At 41.0% G+C, this 25695-nt stretch overlaps 1 protein-coding gene across 1 annotated transcript in view; it reads right to left on the bottom strand.

The window, feature by feature from the left end:
- The window catches only part of FANCC (Fanconi anemia, complementation group C), a 139842-nt gene that overhangs the window by 20017 nt on the left and 94130 nt on the right, over positions 1–25695 (bottom strand). The window contains exons 7-9 of the mRNA XM_012640061.1: positions 12568–12724; positions 4182–4234; positions 2744–2843 (exon numbers count right to left, since the gene is read on the bottom strand). Coding sequence (XP_012495515.1) covers positions 2744–2843; positions 4182–4234; positions 12568–12724 — 310 coding nt within the window. The remainder of the gene's footprint in view (positions 1–2743; positions 2844–4181; positions 4235–12567; positions 12725–25695) is intronic.

Genomic DNA, 25695 nt, shown 5'->3' with positions numbered 1-25695 from the left:
AAGTCAATCAGATCCTGCCCCAAGTTCTGGCCCCTGACTCCCGACCCTGACACCCTCAAAGGAGAGCTGTCGGCGGGCAGCAGAAGATTGCCAGGTGCCGTTTCCCTTTCAAGGGCTGAAGACCCTCTCTTTTCTGTCTTCTTTTTCAGGTGCTCTCTAATGTCTTCAAATAGATTTTTAACAATGTTTTGCCTGAGGTTTATTATTTTTATCTGTGAGAGATTTAGTCTAGGCTATTATCAGACTCTGCTACTGCTGGAACCAGAACCTGGCCTGACTGGTTGTTAGTGCTGAGCCGCCGTGCAGGCTTAGAAAAAGCAGCTTGTCACAGCGACCTGAAGGTTTTGCCTGTTGTCTGACGGGGTGCACTGATGGAGTTGCACTGTGCTCCCCGAACAGAACAGGGGTGAGAGGAAAGGGTAAGGAGAGCGAGAAGCACTGAAGGTGAGCAGTTCTGACAGGGAATCTCTCCTAAGCTGCTAAGGGGAGGTGAGCGGGCACTACCACTTTCGAAATCAACTTGGCAGGCTCCACTAAAGCTGAACCTTTGCACGTCTGATAACCAAACACTTCCACTCCTAAGTGTCTATCCCACAGCGTCCACGGCAACATGTCTGTGATAGAAAACAAAGTCTGGGAACAACCCAAATACCCACAACAGGAAAATGGATACGCTGTGGTACATTTCACAGCGGACTACAATATAATGATACTTCACCACAGCCACACACAGCAACATAAAGGCATCTTTGTAACATGCTGAGTGGAAAAAGTAAGTCTCAAAAGATATCTACAGTATGCTACTCTTGTGTGTTTGTTTTATAAAGTGCAAAACCAACCAAAATGAAACAAAACATGGTTTAGGCAGTCATATATATGTGATAAAACTATTTTCAGAAAAAGCAAAGGAATAATAAACATAAAATTCAGACAGTGGTTATCCAGGGGGTGAAAGGCAGGAAGACAGGACAAAGGAGGAACACATGGACAGACAGAAGTTCTTACCACTTGTGGTCCAGGTCTTGCTGGTTCATAGATATTCATTTTATTAAGAATGAATGAATGGAACACAGAAAGAAAAGAGGGTCATGCATGGACCAAATATGACAGGAGCCATGCATGAAGGATCATGCTTAACTAAAAATGGGCACTCAAGAAGGCAGAACATCCATACTTAAAAAGGCAGGCACATGGGAATAGCTCTAGGAGGAGAAATGAACTGATAGGTGTATGGAGGCGTCTGCAAAGCTAAGAGGTTATTGCTTTCCTATTCTGAGCTGAAGGTGAGGGCGATGGATTCCTGTTTCTTTTTGGATCCCTGCCCTGCCTCACACCAGGACCCAGTCTGTGGTCCCCACATCTCTCGTCACATGTTGCCCGATCAGGGTACTAGTCTAAATTAAAAGCAAATGCAACTCCAATCCAAATCCGTGGTGCCCGAGACCAACACAGAGACATAGGGCAAAGCTGAGAAGAAAAACAGACTCAAGCTAATACCAAAAAGCAAAACTACTTCCCCAGTGGCCTCTGCTGCAGCCTAGGCATGTTCCAGGAGTCTAAGGGTGAGGCTCGCCAGAGGTCAGGTCCTAACTGGGAATACAAAGAATGTACAAGGGAGGATAAAAGATATTTAAAGTTATGCCTCAAAACACTTGCAAGGGCCAGCCAATGCCTTTTAGCTGAGCTCTCCTCCCAAATTCCGGGCTGGGTACCATTGATAACACTGTTTGCTATGGTCTAGTTAACTTCCCCAGGGAAAATGAGGATGGGAAAAAATAAATCATAAATATTTATTGTTGCCGTAAAATGTTGAAACATCTGCTAAGACCTGAGAGGTTTCTTTGGCACAGGGATGTGTGGGGTTTTAGTAGAGCTGAGCATCACTGTTGTGCTCTAGTCAGTCAAACTGCAGAGCGCATCACAAGGGAGCATGACATATATTACCGGGAAGATGCAGCAGACCAGTGCCACCCTGAAGAGGCAAAGTGCCACATAAATGTTAAGTCTGTGGCCATTAGAAATAAAGGCCAATTAAAATGCCCAAAGGTGAGAGCTCTCTGGAGGCAAAGGTTCCTGTTTCACATGGTCACTCCAATTGGTCAGCAGTCCTTGGCAGCTGTTGCCTGGCCTCTGCTGCTGGGGCCCTGGAGTACAAGTCTACGGGGCCCGGGCCCAGCCTCTGGTTTCCTGACCACATCTGACACGTGCCTGCCGGTCGCTGCCACTCCTCATCCCTGCTCCCGGGCACTCTCACCGCCTCCTTTCTCTCCTGGAATTTTTGGGTCTCTGATAGGAAGGAAGATGCTAAGAATTAAGAATGTCTAGTATTGCTTTGTAGTAAATGGCATTTCCTATTCAGTACATGCCATATAAACTCCAGGATGCCTACTGCTGGCCTGGGAGGGTCAGCTGCAGCATCCCACTCTGCAGACAGCACACAACACGGGGCCAGCGCAGTTCAGCCTTTAGGTCAACACACGCTGGCATGACAGAGTTCTCAGACACAACAGTAGACAGATGCTCTTGGTACCAGAGCATGAGACAGAAAGAAACCATCTCAATTTATTTTCAATTAAAATGGTTGTACCTTTGCGGGGGCCACTCATTTGGAAGCTTCTTTTGTGAGAAAAACAGTCCATCAAAATTACTGAAAATAAAGTGCTACTTTCTGGTGATTAGCCAAATCCTCCTAACAGCTTCTTTTTCTTTGGGGTGAATGAGTAATATATGCAATGTAACGAACCTGCTTGTTTTCTTTTTCCAGAGCTTCCACAAAGCATTGTGTAAACACTTGAACAGTGGCTAGTACTTCCGGAGCTCCATCCGTTTCCAGGAGTGCGTACCTGAACAATGCAAAGTCAGATCATGGCATGTTTAATGATTAATGTGGCACACGCAGGAACCTGAATGGTAAGGGGGAAGAGTAGAAACATGCTTTCTGTGCCATAAGCTTCAGCAGTACCTCAACTCATCAGATTTCGGTCCTTGTGTGAAAGCAGGAGAAATCTGTCTCTCCCTCTCCTAAATACTTTCTTTAAAACCGCAACGTGTAGAGCTCTCTTTCTCGGTTCTTACAATCAGGAAGCACTGCAAATCCTTTCCATGTAGGTTTGCATGTTCTTTACAAATACCTTCATATCGTACGCCTGGACACGTGACATCGACATTTTGCTCTTGCAAGTGGAGACGGAGCTGCTCAAAGGGGTAAAATGGCTCAGTCACATGCACCCAGCAAAGTGGCAGAAGAATCCACGTGTGCCTGGTTTCCACACCTTTTCATACAATTAATTTTTATGTTTGTTTAAGCAAAAAGAAAAAAAAATCAACTCAAACTTTGCTAGCTTTAAACTAAAAACTGTATGTAGTCTGAATTCTTAGTTCTATGATCATTTAGCTTAAAGTTGGTATAGTTCAGGACCAACCCAAGTGGTCAGTTATTTTTTATTGAAAAAATTCCGTTCCCCAAAGTCTGCTGTCTGCGCTGGAGCCTCTGCTCCTGAGAGAGACTCGCTACCCCAGCTGCCCACCGTCCATAAGAGAGGCCAGGAGCACTGCTGGGGTGACAAGTTCTCCCAGCGGGGTCCAATCTCAAGACGCTGTGGTTAAAACCCCCACTATCTGCCAGCCATAACCCAGCTTCTTGTCCAGTGAGCTCCTCATCCCTTGTCATCTATCCCCAGAAGTATTCATATTTTCAAAATACAAATTAATGTGTTATAGCATGCATGGTGTATTTTGCCTTTCAGAAGAACTCTGCTAAGAATGGCTTTATTTATTTATTTATTTAGTTTTCTTGGCTTTCCTTAGGTTTAAAGTCTTTTAAAAAGATTGGTCAGCCCTCATGTGGTGAAGGGAGTATATTGCTACCTTTTATTCCGAGCTGAGAAAAATGCTACATGAATATTTCATGATATTAATGTCTAATTCAATTCTGCTTTTCCCTCACTATTATTAGAATTTAAAAAGGTTAAAAGAAAAAGTTATCTTAATTCTTAGGCATTGGTTTTTAAATACAAACTGACTTTTGAGTTTTTACCTCTAATTACCAAAAAGCTCAGAGGGATAAGGAATCAGAAATTCTAATTTCCCTACGGTACAGCCAGAGACTACCACAGAATTTTTTATTCATGTTTGGAAATTGAGCATTTTTAGATCACTAGCAGAAATAGTACAACATTTACCTGAACATTTCATCAACAATCCGAAATATAGCAGGGTGACAGGCTGCTTGAGGCTATAAAAGGAAAAGACCAGGAGAAAGTGAAATCTCACAGGTATTTCATCAATCACAACTTGCTATTAAATATTATCAGGCAAATGAGTTGCCCAGATTTGCTGGTGCCTAGAAAATGAGCATATTCCTTTGGGTTAGAAAAAAGAACCACCGGTGCACTGAAAAGCCCCACATACAAATGCAAAACAAACAGTGGTTCTCTTTGGACAGGGGATTATGAGCAAGCTTTATATCTTCTTTATACTCCTGCATGTCCCACATTTTTTATAATACGCCCATATGATCCATAAAAGAGAATCAATTAAGTATCAGGGAAAATTTAAGACTGCCTTCTACCAGCATGCTCTAGTGAAGACACAGAGCCTGCCTGTGTTGCTAGTTTTACTTAAATGTGCCTTGTGTCTGACCTCCTCAGATGGCTAGAAGTGCCTCAAGGTCAGATGTGTGCCTGTTATCTTTCTATTCCTGTTTATTAGGTAATGAGCACATTTAATAATTTAGGATTACTGTTGAGGAAACCAGTGACCACTACCATGGACTAAATGGCTTTGCATCTTAGTACACTATAAATGTAGCAGCTGAAGTTATTTAGGATGAGAAGAGGGCTAATGAAGAAAAAAAATACCATCATCTTGAATGATGAAAGGTATTTAATTTGTTCCTTGAATACTTTTGTAAGAGGTTTTGATGATTTAAATCTGCAGAAACTGGCCTTCTGTGGCCTGGCGCGGGGGGACTCAGTGGGCCTGACCCAGGTTCCATATCTTTCTGGCCAGAGCTCAAAGCATGAGATGATGCCAGATGAAAATGCCCACTTGTGTTCCAAAACATATTTTACAGCAGCATCCAAATGGTAGTGGATTAGGCTCTACAGGGAATTTCTTCGAGTCATACTGCATTTGACATGACTAGCTTTGAGAAACATTTTTCAAAGCCCTTCTTAGCAAAAAGAAAAAAAAAGAACAAACAATATGCTCTGTTCCTCCAGTTTCCTGGGCCATGCTGAAGGAAGCATGGTGCTTGTCCCCATGGACCTCCTGGCCCCTGCAGGACTCCAAGGCATTTTGAATTGTGGCATTGAGCCTGTGCCATCTAGCGTTCACATGCCACCACTACAGGCTGCCACAGGAGGCTCAGACAAGAACGTAGCCACTTGTTCAAATGAATGGATGACTGTCTTTTAATTATTCGAAGGAGAGAGATTTGTGATTTGCATGTTAAAATTTTCTACTCTTTAAATAGAGTAATCCATGCTCTCTCATTCTTCACTGATGTACACTTTTATCTTAAAGAAACCAACCTGAAATTGTCATAGATAAATTCATTAGCTACTCAAGAAAGTAATTTTTCAGAACTATGGTTCAACAGAGGAGGCAAGTTATTTCTTGGCCTTGATCTTTGGCAAATCAGTTAATCTCCCTGTTTTTCAGCCTCAATGTAAATAACAACAGTTATTAAAAGGTCATTGGACATATGCCCAGAAAATATCATAAAAGTTTCTATGTATTCATAATGAAAAAATAAAACAAGGAAAAAGCAAACTGCATGTCTTGAGGAAATGTGATTCATCTTAAGTTTGCCACAATTTTTCAAAGTTTCATATACAGAATATTATCTATATTAGCCTGGTGAATAAGAGTATTTAAAACCAAATAACACTGTTATATGCCCCCAGGCAGACAGACACAGAGCCTGAAAATGCACTGATAGAAAATAGGATCAAACTTGAAAATGGTAAAAATAGAATTTCTTTTCATTCTAAATGGTCTGTCTACCCCAGAGCCATTCTATAGGTTTTATGCCAGTAGAGAATCAGTCAATACAAACTACGGGATTTCCAAATGGCAAAGAAAATGATCAGCTGATATGTAGATTAGGGCTATCATGAAAAACACAAGAGTAAGCAAGGAAGAAAGCTCTGACTTAATTTGTCAAAAGAGAATGGAAGCTTGGATATACTTTTCATTTATGCAATGTTTTCTAGCAAAACAGCTCAATCAAATGTTTTAAATGTCTCCAGGCTGTGTGGAATCTGCTTGTTCTCCCCATGCAGATGGACTCTTCTCTTAGATTTCTTTCTTTCTAAATATTTCAGACCCTTGGCTACTTTCAAACTGCTTCCACAACCTGTTTTAGCCTTTAAAACAGATAAGATGCCAGGTGGCAGGGGAACCCTGCTGAAACAGCAATGGTAGAGATTTTCTAATTTAAAACTAGTTTTCCTTGCCACCCCAGAGCTCTGAACAGCAATTTCTCATCTGTACCCTACACTGAGAGTTTTTAAAATGAGATTCTTTCTACATTCTGAGCACATAATTTCAGGGTCAGCGAGTCCCCCCATGAGGACTGGAATGCTCACAGGTCAGGCATGTGTCTCAGTGACAGCAAATCACAAAAGCAAACTTAAGCTGCTTTTCTTATCAAGAGGATCTTCCAAATAGAAGTTTGGATACACACTTCTTTGGAAGCTTTCTTCTCCCCTAAGTCTTTACAGCATTCTCATGAGTGATGGGGCGAACATCTATCCCCTCTGTGTCCTGTTTTATTTGTAGCATGAGATGCTCCAGTAACACACCACAGGTCACTCTGCAACCCCGGGCTCTGGAGCCTGGCCCTGAGGTCCCACAATCTGGGCAATTATTGTCCCTATAAAAATGAGGAAAGGAAAGAAAAGCTTTCTTGGGTTCCATCTGTTTGTTTTTCTCCATCCTACCAAAATCTGTTCTTTCTCAAGCTTTTCTCTTCTCCATCTGGCCTAATAATGTTCATATACGGATCATTTCAAGTCTAGGGAAACTCTGTCACCAGGAGGCCATCAGTAACATGAATTTTGTCCTTCTTCCCTCTCCCAGTCCCTCCACTAAATGTCAGAGGATGAATAGAAGATGATGATGGAGGGCTCTGGGCCTTTGCCTTCCTTCTCTCATGGACCAGACTGTCCTGTTGGGTGTGCACCCCCTTCAGCCCACGAGGAGCTTGCCCCCCAATATGCCCCCCGGCTACCCAGAACTGTGTTGTGTGCCTCCTCTCTATCTAGAGAACAGCCCACTCTCATCCCTCAACAAAAAAAGGGAAGACAAAGTCAATATGGACTAAATACACACAACAATGTTCTCTACTCCTGTATTTTGGATGAGAGGCAAGGGACAGGCCAACCTGTCACTCTGCACCATGAACTGTGCAAACAACATTGATCCTTGAGCTCTGCCCTTGATATTTGCTTAAGCTGTTATTTTCATCAGTGATTATTACAAGCCACTTGTCACTTGAAAGAGGTCTGAGAACACAAAGAACGGAATTCTCAGGAAGAAATATTTATTTTTTTCTATCACTTTCTGATTCTGTGTGTGAGAGAGAAAGAGAGAAAAAGAAAGTAAGTATAAGGAAAGGGGGAGTGAGAGAAAACCAGAAAGGTAAATTATATTATGATTTGAGATAATTCACAGACAAAAGTGAATGTCTCTTATAAAAAATAAAAAGGCAATGAAAGAACAGAAAAAATTTTCAAGTCCTTTTCTTCTATCGTTCTGTTTATTTCCTTAAAAATAAAGAATAGCAAATGAGAGAGAAGAAGGTGAGGTTCATTAAGCTTGGAATCATTCTCTTTCATAGTTTATCTTAATGTACATTAAGTATTTTATTCAGGAAATGGTCATTTGAAGAAATGAGCTGACAAGAAGCTTTTCCTCCAATTTACCCATAATATTCATTTCAACAGTAAACTCCCTTATTGAGTTAAAAAATGATTTGGTTTAAAAAAATCTACTTCTATAAAACCTTCACATCTATTACATAATATGAGGCACCTTTACAAATATGTATTTTTATTATGCCATTTTCTTCTTTTCTATGTTCAAAATGCTAAACACAAAACTCTAAATATCCCCTTTACTTAGAATCTATTTTGTTTTAAAACATTCAGGTTTCTTTCAACAAATTTGAGCTTGGAAAAATTATTCTTTCTTTTTAATCTTTACCAGATGTTGTTTATACACAAGCAATTTTTTCAGTACTCCATAATGCAATTATTGTTTAATTAGTGATAAATCTGTCATTCCTGGGCTTAAGAACTTAACAAGTACCAAATGTACTTTTGCGTTTTAAATTTACACGTGTTCTGAGTGTTCAGACACAGAAGTGGGAAGCACGTGTGGGAAGGCACAGGGATGCCCCGCTCTGGATGAAGGACAAAAACTCTCCAAGTCTGAAGTCCCCTTCTAGCTGTGCCCAGCAGCCTCTATGCAGTTAGGTGGTGGAGCTGGGCAGGAAGAAAGCTCCCCAGTCCCCTGCTGCTTCTCAGCTCAGCCTCTGAGTAGCAATGACAGCTCCCGCCCTCATGACCTCCTGGCCGCTCCTGCTCGGTTTTTGGATTTTTTCTTCTTCCCCTTCATCCCTGACTGATCTCAACACCCTGCATCCCCACCAGTGACAACAGAAGTTGCCATCTGGGCCTCTTTCTCTACAGAGACAATGCTGGGGGATCTGGTGCCCCCTTGAGGCCAACACTGGAAAGTGCAACTACAGTCCAAGATGCAAACCCTTCAGCTTTTGGCCACAGACATACCACACCTTCCTACTCCACCACTGCTAAATTATCCACTTCAGCTCTTGTTAAATTATATGCAGCACCTTAAAAAGCTCGAAAAGGAAGTGCTAAAAAGACTGCTAATGAAAAATCAGGAAAAGAAAACCTTCGAATATTCGTGAAAAGCTATTCAAGCACAGAAAACTGACATCATCCAGGATGAGGAGTTAGTTCTTCAGTATGATATTTTACTAAGGAGAAATTGTGCATTGGGATTTTGTGTAAAGGAGGTTTCCTTTTCTCTTTGAAGTGGCTACAATTGCTATCTGGAGAATAAGGAAAAGAATGCACCCTATCTCACATGGAGGAGAGGACACTGAGGTATTTGGATGCTTTTTGCTCTCAAGCTCTTATTAGGTAATACTTACAGTTGAGCTATTAAGACTTTTAGATAGAAGAGAAAAACAGTAGTATTCTCTGACTGGAAATCTGAGTGAAACAAAAACAAAACAATCCTGCCTCCTGGGTGCTCCCCAGCATGCCTCCTCTGTCCTCTTTCCTCCAGGGGCAAATCTGCCTGGGAAGGTGAGGGGGCAGCTCCTCTGGATGCAGTGGCAGGTGGGGTCAGCTGGCAGAGGAGTGAATGAGAGGGCATGGGAACCAGGGTACCTCCCGGCTCTGGCGTGCAGCTCAGCAGCCAAGCACAGTGCCACCCTGCCACCCACCAGCACTTTTCATTCAAACGTGGAATCTGAACAATAGCTTTCTGGGCTCCACAAACAGAATTGTAACTGGAAAACATAACATCCTTCTGATTCAGGACCAGCCTTGGGAAACTGAACGGTGCCAAGAAAGCTGCATAATTAGCAAGTGGCTTTCACTGCTTTTGGTGACATCAGTTTTTAAGGTCAGGTCTGAAGCTATGGATTATGGTCTTCCAGGGCCTGCGCTGTCAAGGGAAACACAAGACCATCTGCTTTTGAAAAGTTTCAGTCTGTATAGTAAATGACAAACTAGGGTTAATGCCTCGGTTGATTTAGGAGCCACCAACTGTGACAGGCAGCCGTGTGCTTGAGGGCAGTCCAGCCCATGAAGCCAAAGGGGAAGCCTCAAAAGTGTTTAGGTTTTGAAAACTTATTTTTATTTTAGGAGTCAAATACATATATATGTATTTAGAATCCAGGTGATATTAGACTAGTCCCTTATTATTCATAGTCTTAATACCAGGTCTGTGAGTTTCAGGAACATTTGGGGAGGTCATTTTACTTTGTACAACCTGTACTGCACTTTTATCTTTTGTTTTCGTTACATTTTGGTAACTATAGAATTTCCAGGACTCATTCTGGATAGTCCCAAGAGATGGACATATAATTAACAGTGCTCCATATAAAACACAAGTTATACAGACCATCACACTTTAATTACTCTCAGAATCCAACTCTAATGTAATAGGCATCAGGTTTCTTCTGGAGCAAAGCACAGCAGTCTTGTGCTATCTGAGTCCTAGAGATCTCTCCGGTACTTTGGTACGGTCCTGTCACTGCACCAAGATACTGCAGTGCGATAAGTGAATCAGATGATGCAATTAGGAAGCAGGTTCTTCAGGTTACCCTGCAATCACTTGGCCACGTCACAGGCTTAGTCCGGGCTCCTTTGCTTTCTGGCACCGCAGGCCCAGGATGCTGGAGGAGAACAGCCCCACGCCAATCAGGGCTCCCAGCTCATTGTCTGTATCGTAATTACCTCCTTGAACCATGAGGCAGAGAGGTCACATCCTGCCAATGCCACAATAAATTAAACCAAATAACACCCTCTAGAATCCCCCTTTAACCATAATGGAAACGCGGGATCTCTACACACATGATCCTGATAAAAAGCTTTTGTAAATCAACTGCCTGCAAAGCTTTTTGACCGGAGGGAGATCACTGTAGACGGCGAACTGGAGCCTGAGTGTTACACGGGGTAGTGTCGCATGGGAGGGCTGCTTCTCTCTCTCCTACCCGCTGTGCTCACTGTCACTAGTGCTGCTCAGGCCTGAGGGCCACAGGTAGAAAGGACACGGAGAAGGTTCAGAGAAGAACCACAAGGATCAAGGAAAGGTTGCAGAAAAGGTAAAAGGACTGGACTTTTTCAATAGGGAGAAGACTTGAATTTTATAAGCACCCTGGGAGAAAGCAAACAGCCCAGTTACTATATTTTGCCACTGAAAAAGGACCAGAGAAGATGAACTTAAATTATAGCATGCACATTTAAGTTAGAAATAGAGTTTTACCAGACAATAAAGGTAATTTATTATCTATAATCATCTGGAATCGGCTGCCAGAGGGCTCCTGAAGTTTTTATTTTTTATTGTAATTATTTTTAAATAAGGTGCATTCCTATTTCTTGCCTTAATACACAATTCTTTTGAAGAATGAGGTCAGGTAGTGATTATCCTTAAAAAATATCTTCTTTGGGCTCTCTCGGTATTAATATACCTGTCTTCTTTCTTTTGTTTTTCTATCAAACATTATAAACGTTCAGATCAGTTGGGTTCAGTCTGTGCCGCCTAATGCGCAGGTGTCAGTAGCATGGCTATTAGGGACGGCAGCACCATCACTTGGGAGGCCCCAGAACACAAGGCAGAGAGAGTTCGTGAAACAAGGGAGGCCAGGCAAGGCCCTGGTGGAGGAAAACAGGATGGAGGAAGAAGCAACTGATTCAATTATGATTCCCTTACACAGACTCCAACCTGAAAAAGAGAGAACGAACACAAGAAGTCCCAACTAGATCAAACAAATCAAAGGTGTCTGGGAAGTGAGGGTTGTCTGAGCTCAGGACAAGTGAGCACAGCCAGCCTCAGAGCCTTCTCAATCTTGGCTACGGATGAGCCGAGAGGTGAACCCCCCTCCTTCCCAGTGTCTCGGCCACCGACTGAAAACCTGGCTGTTCACCGTGGCTCTCTGAACTTTCTCCATCTGTACAACAGGAAGACACTCTGTGCCGAATCCCCACAAAAGCTAACGAGAAAACATGTCAAAGTTCTCTGAGGTGTCTGGAAGACAGACCCTGAGGGACCATGACATTTATGGTTTTTTTTAAGTTGTTTTTTCAGAATGCATTGGTTTCTATCCCTGTTTTTACAAAACTGTGCTGATATTCCACAGAGCTGCCTCCCGCAGAGGGAAATACCCCGACTCGTCAGTCAGGCTCTGAGCACTGCCCGACACTGGGTCAGGCGACGGAGGCCCACACGGCCCCTGCGCCCCGACTTCACAGTCCTGAGGGACAAGGGGCCCAGAGCTGCTGCACAAGGAGGTTTTAAGGCAGGCGGCCTCCCACCAAAAGAAAACTTAACAGAAGTCTTAGTTAGTTTTGTTGCTTTAGCCATTTTTCTGGGGTTTAGTTTTGTTTTTCTCGAGTGTTTTATTTTTCCTCTAGTAAAGAGCTAAGTTTATTTTTTTTTTGAATGTTTTCCTTTGTTAATTGATTCCTCCTCTCATCCATAAGATCTTCTAAAAACTTTCTTTTCATGTTGAAATACAAAATGCTGTTTGTAAAGTTCGTGTCCAAATGTCTGTTCCTGTGAATATGGAATACGCCGCACGCCAATCAAGGAAATCACAACGCTCTCCCTGCCGCTCCGAGCACGCAGAGAAGCCCCCGACGTTAGCATTTTTAAAATAAGATGTAAATACACAATTACTTTTAAAGGTTTCAATTGGTCTTTTGTCTACATCCCCCCCGTCCTTTTTATTCTTTGACTAAAAGAAATGATTCCCAGCACCTCCTTTAAGGATTCTTCCCTTCATCAAAGCCCAGCACGTACCAGCGATGAATCTTTTATAAAGCATTCGATCCTTCTCAGACAATTTCTCTCACTGGAGATTAGCTTTTCAAAAAGATGCAGCGTTGCTTTTTCAAGGCTGGGAAGGTGCCGAAGCCACAGGCAGACTATAGCTGACGTGGGGAGAGAAATCTTCTTCCTTTCAGCAAGAAATAAACAAAATTTTAAACAGAAATGGATTACTGAAAAAAGATTAAGAAAGTTCAAAATGCAATTGCTAATCCAATTTGTGAAACAACTTCTCATCGTGGTCAAAGCAGCAGTTAATATTTATAGTATCAGTGAATATTTACCAAGTACTCATTTGCAAAATAATGTGAATATGTTTCCACTTCAACTCACCTTAAGAAATCAGAGAAATGCTCAGGAAAAAAAAATTGCCTCCACAAAGGATAAGCAAATATACAGTGATGGAAGAAAAACAGAGTGATAAAAAATGAGATGGAAAAAGGCCTTGTGATCATCCAGTCCCTAACTTAAGAAATAGTTATGTTTGAAATTGCATCAAAGTGGTTCAAAGTATAGAATCAGACCTAGGTTTCAGTCTCAGAGCCACCACCTACTAACTGTATGACCTTGGGAAAGTTACGTAACCTCTAAACCAGTTTATTCATCTGTAAAATGGGCCTACCTCCTTCATAGTGCTGTTGGTAAGATAAAATGCAATTAACACATGGACAGCGATTAGCACAGTGTTTGGCACATAGTAAATATTCAATAACCATATTTACAAATCTGTTGCTTGAAAGTTAAATATTTTTATTAACAATTTCATATACGGTGGTTATGGCCTAGTTGATGGACACATAGTGGATTTTAAGTATGATACTCTAAACACATAACCCTTCTGTGCAGGTACGTTTCTACAGGAAAAGGATATTTGGAGGTCCTTCTGTGTCAGTGAATTGGGGCTCCACTACCCCTCTTGAGAGGGAGCGTGATGGGGCACATGTCTGAGACTGTGGTGGTGGCTCTGGGATACAAAGAGCCACCCCCTAGGGCTTCCTGCCCTTTACGTGTGCATCCCAGACAGCAGGGTGCTGCCAAGGCTGTGCCGACTGCTATTCATAAGGAAAACCAGAGCTGCGGCAAAGGCTCTCCAACACCCAACAACCCCTTTGGTGCCTGTCCCTTCACCACAACTCCTGGGCCACTTCTCTGCAGTGCTGGGGTGAGGCCTAAGGACTGGGTCCAGGGGCAGGAAGGGACAGAGGAGGGGGTGTGGGGATGCAGGTGCCAATAGTTTTGCTTTTTCTTCTCACTCAGTGTGACTCCTGCAGACCTTGTACTAGGTTGACCCTGGGGCAAGAGGAGTAGCTGAGGAAGCTGAGGATGGGGGGGCTGCGGAGGAGCTGGCAAGATGAGGGTGGGGCACGTCCACCTCAGAGCCTTCTTCTGGCCTCACATTCGCACCGAGCTTCAACTGTCTGGGACCCCCAGCAGGGCCCCTTCCCCCATCTACCCACCTGCTGCACCTGGCAAAGAACTGCCATGGTGCCCACAACCCCTCAGTGCTGGATGTAACATTTACTCAGATGAAAAGATGGAAAGATTTGTGGAGGATTACTAAGAGCTCAGCTTGAGGGGGTGTGGATTTGAAACGTCTGAGGCACTACCAAGCAGAGATACTAATAGGTGCTTGAATATCCAAGTTGCAAGTTCTGGGACAGGTCTGGGCTGAAGGTATACACTCGGGGGTGTCAGCTGGCAGGCAAGGTGCTGAGAATGGATGAGAACTCTGAGGAAGGGAGTGCTAAGTGGGGAGAGGAGAGGGCCAGAGTCCCTGGGAACATAGTGCGCAGGCGGCAGGTGGCAGGCCGAGGAGGAGGAAGAACTGCAGACAACAGGAGGCACACAAGCAGAGCATGAGAAGACACAGGACCTGAGAAGGAAGGGCTCAGCTGTGACCAACACTGCAGACAGGCTGCGGAGATGAGAGTGAACCACACGTGCTGCGGGGGCAGGCCCAAGATGGAACTAGAAGGCAGAGTGAATGGAAGTGAAGCCAGGACTGCAGACAGGTCTTCAGAGGAATGGCTGTGAAGGGCCTGATGCCAGAAAGTAGCCCAGAGGTGGCTGCCTTGTGTGCTCTGGAAAGGTGGTGTTTAAGCCCACGTGGCTGGCTGCTGCAGGGGCAGGGTGCAGAGGAGTGGGAGAGGCTGAAGGAACAGGAGCTGCCATTTATTAAGGGTGCACCTGGAGTGATGCTAAGCATTTTACTTGTACTTTAATCCTACGGAACAGGTACCATTATTATCCCCTTACTGTATAGATGAGGCGACCAAGGTGAGGTTGGAGAGGACCAAGATCTCACAGCTGGTAAGATCTGAAGCCAGGTGGTCTCTCCACTTCCCCAGGCAGGGGAGTGCAGGAACACATGGTCTCAGGCAAAGGGTGCAGTGAGACGGGCCTGGGCATGGCAGGGACAGCAACGGCTCTACTGGACGAGCCAGATGCCTGCACCTTGTGCTCACGCCCTTCAGTAGGAGGGAAGCCTTTTCAAAGTCCAGGCTGTCAGACGATTTTAGTCACATTAATGGACCCCTGGAAGTGATTTCTGTCCAGCTATTAAGGGGAAGCAGAACACCCCTTGGGAGTGGGGAAGGGTGCTCAAGCTTCCACCGTGGAGAGCCTGGCTGCTCAGTGGCTCCTCCCTTCTCACACGGCAGTGCCATCTTCTGCCCTGCTTTCATCGCACCTTATCTTTTTTCAGGATCCATATAAAATAAACATGTGCATCATTAGAAAAGTGTTTCACTTCTGTGAAAGTTCCTCAATCAGCAGCATATCCTAATGCCCCTAACAGCCATAATGTAGTGCGTGCCATTTATCCCATCGGGTCACAATGACAAGAGATGTGCTGCAGCACTAGGTGCAAATAAATACAGACAAATACAAAAACAAATGTATCATGCAAACTGGTAGCTCCATCAAATATGTGCATCAAAAGGTACTGCATAGTTACACAGTCACATAAGAGTTACACTCAAGTCAGTAAGTGCATTATGTTTTTGTTCTAGCCTCAGGCACAGTTTGAAAAATGTGTATATTAATGGTGTTTATTAGAGCCTTGATTCAGAGCACACTCTACTAATATCTGTGAACGATTAAATTTATGGACCCATGTTTAATATTTGAATGGTCTATCATTGATTAAATCTATCTTGCCCCAAAACACCAGAGACCTAACTCTTCGCAGTCACTCTTGAATGAAGAAATCACCAAGGCAGTATGATCTTAATGTGCTTGCACAACAGAATCTGGTTGGGCAACTCATTTGTACTACATAAACTGCTCTTTATGTGCACCAGGTTGGCTTTGAAATAAAATAGGCAAATCACAGAAAAAGAAATGCAAATGGCCTATAAAAATATGCAGATCTTCAACTTTATTAATAGTACAGAAAGGCAAACACATCAATGCCATATCATTTTCACCCTCACACTGCAAATGCTGAGGAAAGTGGTGATACCCGATGCTGCAGGGTGTTCTCACAGGTGGGGCAGGGAGTGCCTTCATAATTGTGAGAAAATGTAAAACACACACATCCTTTGTCTTAATAATTGTACTTTTGTGACTCTGCCTGGCAGAAATAGAAGCATCAGTTTGAGGACATTTATTACAGCAACATCCTAAAGACAAAATTAGAAACAACTGCAGTGTGCATCGGGGGAGGGGAGGATAGCAGAATAAGGTCTGCTCCATTCATATCATGGGATATGTTCCTATTTTTTAAAAAAGAGCTGGATCTATATCCTGTAAAGGATAGCTAAGATATCTTGGTTAAAAAAACATGTTCCAGAGTAATGTATATGGTGCGATGCCGTTTTTCAATTTTTTCAAAGCTACTTTAAAAAGAGAAAATTGCTTTATGTAGATTTCTGTATGTTTATAAAAGTATAAGACGTGGTTACCAAAAGTACCAAAGGTTGATAAGGAGGAGATAATGAACACTTTCTGTACATACCCCTGTATTACATTGTCTGGCATAAAATGAATGTATATTCTGTGGAAATTTTAAAGAGCCAATAAAGTTAAAAAAAATATTTTTAGGGACACTGACAAATTTCACTCTGTTCAACATGTGTTAGTCATAGAAACTCTAAGGTTTCTATGACTTCTTTCTCTGCTCTGTATTTGTTCCATCCATCCTGTCTGGAATTGATCAAAATGATGAATTCAAGGAAAACAGGATAAGATAAAAACTTGGCTCCCAAAATTCCTACCTAATAATCACAAGGAGTTTTCTGTATTATAGATATGTTTTAGGAAATTGGTAGGGCACTTAAGGCTTATGTGTAATACATCATAAGTTTCCCCCTTAAAATAACGAGGACTGGGCTCCCAGTCAGCGCTTTCACATAGAACATCTGATTTTTAGTGACAATTTTTGACATGAAGCAGGAGAACCCTGGACAGGACCCTTTTCCCTTTTTAATACCTCTTGCAATTAGACTCTTTCAGATAGATGCCACCTTGATATTTAGAAAAATTTCTCCCAAATACTCCATTTAGTGAGGCAATTATTTGTCCCTATTGTCTTCAGAAAAAGGTATTAATAGTATGTACAAAAAAAATTGGCTGCTAATTAAATAGTTTTGGCTCCAAATGTTTTTTGTAGCTACAATAAAAAAACAGAATGCAGAATTAAATTATTCACAAGAAAAAGTCCTGCTGAGGGAGGTACCTGTCTGAGGGAATGTGTTCTACACCTGTCTGAGCGGCAGAGGGGAGGCTGGGACTTCCTCAGCCATGACAAAGGCGTGCACGCAATACTCCATCCACATTTTCAAACCAGAAAGTGATCAAAGGTTGTTTGTACTGCCAGAGAAACCCACAGAAACTGGGACCAAGTTTTCTGGAGAATTGCTTAAATCCAAGGAACTGGAAAGAATACTCTATATTACATCCTAAAGGTGTATTTACATGATAATCTGATCTAAGAAATCTATCAAAATTGAGGAAATAGTACCATCATTATCATTTGTATGTGCAGAGAATCCCACTTCTCAAAGCACAGTGCAAAAATCACCAAGCAGAAGAAATGTCCAAACGTACTAGAATTTCTATTACAAATCAATATTAGCAGATTTTTATTTGAAAAGTAAACTTTTTCAATGACCAATTTTGTGACTATATCTTATTAAGGTAAGAAAAAAGGGGAGATGTCAGGACGTCTCAATCAATGGATAAATAGAAATGGGAACTTTAGTTACTACTAATTCTTTGCTAGCTTTCTGTCCTTGATATTATACCAACCTTTCTTCACTTAAACCTTCAACTATATTATTTCATAACATTTAAAGCCTGATTTTTCTCAACAAAGTACTAGCAAACAGAATCCAATAGCATATCAAAAAAATAACTCACCATGATGAAGTGGGTTTCATCACAGGGATGCAAGGATGGTTCAATATATGCAAGTTAATAAATGTGATTCACCACATAAAAAGTATTAAATAATCATATGATCATCTCAATAGATGCAGGAAAAGCATTCAATAAAATCCAGCATCCCTTCATGATAAAAACTCCTTTTTATTGTGGCATCAGCCGTGGCATCAGCCTAGCTCACAGCAACCTCAAACTCCTGGGCTTAGATGATCCTCTTGCCTCAGCGTCCCGAGTAGCTGGGACTACAGGCATGCGCCACCACACCCAGCTAATTTGTACTGTTTTTACTAGACATGGGATCTCATTCTTGCTCAAGAATGGTCTCAAACTCCTGAGCTCAAGTGATTTTCCCACCTTGGCCTTCCAGAGTGCTAGGATTATAGGTGTGAGCCACTGCACCTGGCCCATGATAAAAACTCTTAACAAACTAGGCATAGAAAGAACATACCTCAAAATTATAAAAGCCATATATGATAAACCCACAGCCAACATCATCTTGAATGGGGTATAAAGTTGAAAGCATTTCCCTTAAGAACTGAAACAAGACAAGGATGCCCACTTTTACCACTTCTATTCAACATAGTACAGGAAGTTCTAGTCAGAACAATCAGGCAAGAGAAGGAAATAAAGGGCATAGAAATTGTAAAAGAGGAAATCAGACTATTCCTGTTTGCTGATGATATGATCTTACATCTGAAAAACCCTAAAGACTCCTCCAAAAGAATCCTAGAATTAATAAATAAATTCAGTAAAGTCTCAGGTTATAAAATTAATGTACATAAATCAGTAGCATTTCTATATGCTAATAACAGACAAGCTGAGAATCAAATCAAGAACTCAATATCATTTACAATAGCTGCAAAGAAAATAATATACCTAGAAATATAGTTAACCAGGGAAGTGAAAGATCTCTACATGGAGAACTATAAAACACTATGAAAGAAATCACTGATGACACAAATGGAAAAACATCCCATGCTCATGGATTGGAAGAATCGATACCATTAAAATGTCCATTCTGCCCAAAGTGATTTACTGATTCAATGCAATTCCCATCAAAATACCAAGATCATTTTTCACTGAATTAGAAAAAACAATCCTAAATTTCATATAGCATCAAAGAACCTAAACAGCCAAAGCAATCCTAAGCAAAAAGAACAAATCTGGAGGCATTATATTACCCAGCTTCAAATTATACTCCAAGTCTATGGTAATCAAAACAGCATGGTACTGGCATAAAAGTAGACACGTAGAGCAATAGAACAGGATAGAGAATCCAGAAATAAAACCACACAGCTACAACCAACAGATCTTCAACAAAGCAGACAAAACATACACTGGGGAAAGGACACTCTATTTGATAAATGGTACTGGAAAAATTGGATAGCTACATGTGGAAGAATAAAACTGGATCCCTCTCACCACACACAAAAATTAACAAAACATAGATTAAAGATTTAAATGTGAGATCTGATACCATAAAAATTCTACAAGAAAATGTACAAAAAACTCTTCTGGACATTGGTCTAGGTAAAGAATTTATGATGAAGACCCCAAAAGCAGATGCAATGAAAACAAAAAAAAATACATGGGACTTAATTAAGCTAAAAAGTTGCTGCGCAGCAAAAGAAATAACCAACAGAGTAAACAGACAACCTATAGAATGGGAGAAAATATTTGCAAACTATACATCCAACAAAGAAGGACTAATATCCAGATTCTATAAGGAACTCAAATAAATCAGCAAGAAAAAAACAAATAACTCCATTAAAAAGTGGGCAAAAGACATGAACATTTTTCAAAATTAGATATACAAATGGCCAAAAAACATGAAAAAATGCTCAACATCACTTATCATCAGGGAAATGTAAATTAAAACCATGATGAGATACCACCTTACCCATCAGAATGGCCATTATAAAAAGTCAAAAAACAGCAGATGTTGGCATGGATGCAGTGAACAGGGAACATTTATAAACTATTGGTGGGAATGTAGATCAGTACAACCTCTATGGAAAACAGTATGGAGAAGAACTAAAGAACTAAAAGAACTAAAGAACTCCAAGAACTAAAAGTAGACCTACCATTTGATCCAGCAATCCCACTACCCAAATGAAAAGAAGTCATTATATCAAAAAGACACATGCACTTGTATATTTATTGTAGCACAATTCACAATTGCAAAGATATGGAATCAACCTAAGTGCCTATCAACTGATAAGTGGATAAAGAGAATGTGGTATACCATGGAGTACTACTCAGCCATAAAAAGAATGAAATAATGTCTTCTGCAGCAACTTGGATGGAACTGGAAGCCATAATCCTAAGTGAAATACCTCAGGAATGGAAAAACAAAATACTACATGTACTCTCTTATAAGTGGGAACTAAGCAATGCGTATACGTGTTCATACAGAGTAGTATAATAGACTCTGGAGACTCAGAAGAGGGGATAGGGTGGGAGGCGGGTGAGGGACCAAAAATCACCTCTCAGGTACAATGTGTACTATTCGTGTGATGGGTACACTAAAAGCCCTGACTTCGCCACTATATAATTCATACATGTATCAAAAAACCACCTTCACCCCCTAAATCTATTGAAATGAAAAAAATAAAGCCTGATTTTTCTTATCTGAGTTTAAAAAACACAAAACCAGAAGCCTGGATGTGGCTCAGCCTTTTCTTATAATTTAGTTTTTGAGAATCAGAGTCTCATTTCCTAATTTATGAAATGGATATAGCAATATTGAGGGTATTTTAAATAATCCATGGCTCCTCATATTAATTCCAGTTAGCATTTCTTTTGGTAAGTTGATACGTAAGAGCACACCAGGTGAGAAAACTACTCATCAGTAAATTATTCAAGGAGTATAAATTAGGTTCCTCTCATAGGAGAATGAATTCATTTCTTATTAAGCATCTTTGGCAGCCATATTACCTCTCTTAGCAGTGGGAATTTAGCTTACAGCTGGCCTCAGTTTAGTGATCCTTTTGTTAGGAGGAAAATGTATGAGCTTGAGAAAAACTAATACTAAATAGTATCAGAAATAATATAATTATTAAAGTCAATAATAACAACAGCAACATGCTTATAGTTATTGAGTATTTTACTCCAGGTACCAGGCACTGTGCTAAGAATATTACAGGTATTGCATCCACTTAAATCTCAGGGTGAACATACATCTAGTTTGCCTGGGCCAAGTTTATGTCTGTTATCCCACCCTAATTATAAAAGGGATCCCCTTTAACTCTCACAAGTGTTGGGGTCTAGATTATAAGTTATGTGGTCATCCTATTAAACACTCAGAGCTACCCCGTGAGGTTAGTTGGTTGGTCAATCATTCCTACCACTATGAGTTGTTTTCTATTCACAGAACACTTCTCACACCAACTCTGTGGGGCTTTTTTCCTCCACACCAACCAATTCTTCAACTCCTTGGACACTAACTGGGTGTCCAATGACTCAATTCAATTCTGACGCTAACTACCTAGAGTTAGCACAGACGCCACAGGTTAAGGGGTCAGTCTCACAAGACTGCCCCCACTTCAGATGCCAGTCACAAGTTTGGGCCTCCCATTCTTCTGACCAACCATCTGTAAATCGGAGGCTCCCACAATCCCCTCCTCAGGTTTGATAATTTGCTAGAATGGCTCACAGAACTAGGCAAGACACTTTACTTACTATTACCAGTTTATTCTAAAGGATACAAACAAGTCAGGTACAGCCAAATGAAGAGACGCATAGGGCCAGGTATGGAGGAAGGGGCTTAGGGTTTCTATGCCCTCTCCACGTACACCACCCTCCCAGCACCTTACTGTGAATACCAACCCAGAAGCTCTTTGAACCCCATACTTTAGGGGTTTTCATGGAGGCCTCATCATGTAGGAACAGTTGATCAAATCACTGGGCACTGCTGATTAGGTCAATCTGGGCCGGCGGGGGGTGGGTGTTGGAGGGGGCTCACATCATTAGCCTAAACTCGGGTGAGGTGGAAAAGGACTTGTTACAAATAATAAAAAATGCTCCTCTCACCCCTATCACTCAAGAAATTCCAAGAGTTTTAGAAGCTTAGATGAAGACCAAATATATATTTCTTACTATGTCACAATATCACCATCATACATTCATTCTTTCTTTCATTTGTTCATTGGCTAATTCATTCGGGCACACAGAAAAAATTTTCCATCCAGTTTTCAAATTTCTCAATATTTTTGAAGCAATGAATTTGGGTGAACTCACAGGACAAAGTCATGCTGAATTACTTATACTCCAGACTTACAAAAGGACCTCAGCAGCCCTCCCAGGAAGGTTTTATGCAATCTGCAGCCTGCAGGTGGCTATGACAGCAACTCTAGAGACAGACATGAGAAGTTAGGTTTGACATTTAGGCCAAGAAATTAAAAAGTTCCTTTAGGTTATCTAAACCACAAAGAGGGGCAAGCATCTGCTGTTTAAAAGAAGACAGGCAGCCCATTTCTGAAAGTACATGACTGCATTTGGAAGCCAAGGCCAAAGACACCCAGCCAATTACAAAACAGATGAAATTCCACTGGTGTATTGCGGTAAGCAAATAGTTGGAAGGCTAAACACAGGGCAGGGCACATCGGTCAAAGAAAGTATGTGGTTTCTAAACGACCACGCAGCACATTCGGGGAACTGTTCAAGGAGCTGAGGGGAGGGGGCGTTGGGCGTGGGGTGGTAATTTGCACTGATTGATTGGATCAGCCTCCCTGTGTCAACATGTGGCTGGGATGTTCTGTCTATGGGAAAGTATCCATGGAAAGCCTCCAGCTCTTACGCCACTGCTTGGGGAACTTGCTGAGCTGAAGCCATAGGAATTGGACACGCTGAGGACCACCCAGCATTTCTGGACAGTCTGTCCCCTATGGATTAGCAGACATAACTTTCCAAACCAAATAAATTTTACTAGTTGTTGAGGGAGAAAGTGCTATCACAAGTAAAATAAAAAGCAAAAGAGTGCAGGCCTGCTTGTGGAGCAGCTGCCCTCAGCTTCCCTCTGAGCACTGCTTTGGAACAGGAGTGGCTGTTCTCCGAGCACGTCGCCTCCTTGCCAGTAATTTCCGAAACAGCTTTTTGGAGTTTCATAGAGGATGAGGGGCGTTCTCCTTCCATTTCCCTTCAATTCTTGTTGATAAAGTTAAGACTGGACACAGGCTGCTAAGACCATATTCGTCTGTGAAATATATTCCTAGATAAATCAGAAATGGAGTACCATGGTGAAAGGCAAAGAGCATTGTACTTAAAAGTAAATATTTTGAGAAATTGCTGTGGAGAGTTAAAAATGAAAGTTGGTGGGGTAAGCCGTGAGAATCTGAAGGGCGTGCTCGGCTAAATGGTGTAAAGGGCGCACGTGTGTGAAGCACACTTAGCACATTATATAAACTTTCATATTGGTTATTACCCAATCCTCACATAAATGACAAAGATAACTGGCCAGACTCCTCAGGAAATTCACTTTACTTATGGAGTGAATTTTGACAGAGGGTGTGGAGTAGGTAGAAAATAGGACTTTTTATTTTTTAACTATGAAAATTATGTTTTGACCTTTCTTCAAAACACCAAATGATAACTTTCTAAATCTTACTTTAACAAAGTCCTGGATTTTAGCCTTTCATATAAAACTAAATTAAAATATTCTAATTTTTAAGAGATACATCAAAAATGGAAATACTCTACTGGGAACCACTTCCTCTGTACTAACTAATTGTAAGAGTAACAGCGGTTTTGAGCTTTTTCATTTTCCAAATGCAATGATATAATACAAATTCATTTGGAGTTGAAGAAGAAGAACCATTTATGACAGCCAAATAATTCAAAACAAAAATATAACAAATGCTTAGGAATAAGAAATGCATAAAACCTATGTGTGAAAAATATATAAAACACTCCTTTCAGATCACAAAAGTAAACTTAAACAAATAGACCTGTGTTCTTGGACGGGTGGATAGAAAGCTTTAATGTCATAAAGATGCCAGCTCTCCCTAAGTTAGTCTATATACTTACCATGCAAAAACCAAAACAAAACAAAACCCTGAAAAAGAAATGAGAGGAAACTAGTCCTATTTTATAATAAGCATATTAGATTCTACCACTAAAACAAAATGATACTAGTGCATGAATACATATTAAGCCAAAGAACCAGAATGGAAAATAATAAAATAGGCCCAATTGCATATAGAAATTGATATATGATTAAGGGAGTGACTTAAACCTTTAGGGGAAGGGGGAGGCATGCACCCTTTATTACACTCAAGATGGTTGGAATGCTGTACAATCTGAGAGTGGAGGAAAACAACGCTATTATTTTTTATTTTTTTTAGGGATAAGGTCTCGTGCTGTCACCCAGGCTGGAGCGCAGTTGTGCAAACACAGCTCACTGCAACATCAAACTCCTAGGCTCAAATGATCTTCCCACCTCAGCTTCCCAAATAGCTGGGATTACAGGCATATGCCACGATGCCTTATCACAACTCTATTATTTCAACAAATAATTTGCAAAATGAAAACAAAGAAGGATTAGGAACCTACAGATTGAAAGAGACTTAAAAGAACCTATCCACCAAATGCAATATGTGGATTTTGAATTGTAAGAAAAATAGTGAAGCAATCAGGAGAATTTAATTCCTGACTAGATATGTGAAGATGATAAGGAACTAGTGTCAGTTTTAAGATGTAATAATGGCATTGTAGTTATGTTTTCAGAAATGCACTCTTTAGTAAAGGGTCTATATATGTAACAATTCTCAAATTTCTCTCTAAAAGTATGTAAATAATAAAGAATTGAAAGAGATAAACAATATTAACAACATATTTTTAAACCATAGTAGTTTTAACAAATTTAAGGCTCAAAAGTAACAAATATCATTTAAAATCGTATCAGCCTTGAATTCAGAATCATGAATGCTTTGAGACTTATCTAAGACTGAGTGGAATCTGGAAATTACTACGCCACAGTAGACTTCCCATGAAGAAAGAAACAGTGCTTTAAAATACCGCAGAGAAAGTAACTCCTAACTTGGAATCTTGTTACTATGCAGCAATTCTCAAAGTGGAGTTCATAGAACCCTTTCAGGGTAGGCAGGAGAGGAGAGAACTGAGACCCTTTTAGGGGTTCTGTGAGGTCAAAACTATTTTCATAAAAATACTTAGATGGCATTTACCTTTTTTCTCTCTCACTCTCTTTTTTGAAGTGCTGTTGAATTCAGTTTGCTGCTATTTTATTAAGGATTTTTCCATCTATTTTCATAAGGTGTATTGGTCTGTAGTTTTCTTTCTCTGTTGTGTCCTTCTAGGCTTTGGTATCAAGGTGACACTGGCTTTGTAGAATGAGCTGAGGAGGATTCCCTCCTTCTCGATGTTATGGATCATTCAGAGGCTACATAATGTGTGATGATGTTATTGCTCTGACATGCAATGGAACGCATGTCTGTATATTCTCATGTTCTCAAGAATTTTTTAAGGTAATACATTTAGGATATAAATATGTATATTTTCAGAGATTAACTTAAGTTTATTCTCTGTTCTTCTATTGTACTCTTACTATCTTTAGTTATACTTGATATAATCTCTGTAACCCCATTCACATCAAAAATCACTATTTAAAAAATTGTGATATTTTCCCTTGTGCCTACATGGAAACATATTAAGAAATAAATATACTTTGTTGGGTTTTACAGTAATATTTTTAAAATTTTT

This window comes from Propithecus coquereli, unplaced genomic scaffold (genome assembly GCF_000956105.1).
Source record: "Propithecus coquereli isolate 6110/MARCELLA unplaced genomic scaffold, Pcoq_1.0 Scaffold147, whole genome shotgun sequence".
NCBI classification, from domain to species: domain Eukaryota; kingdom Metazoa; phylum Chordata; class Mammalia; order Primates; family Indriidae; genus Propithecus; species Propithecus coquereli.
This window is presented reverse-complemented; position numbering and strand designations above follow the sequence as displayed.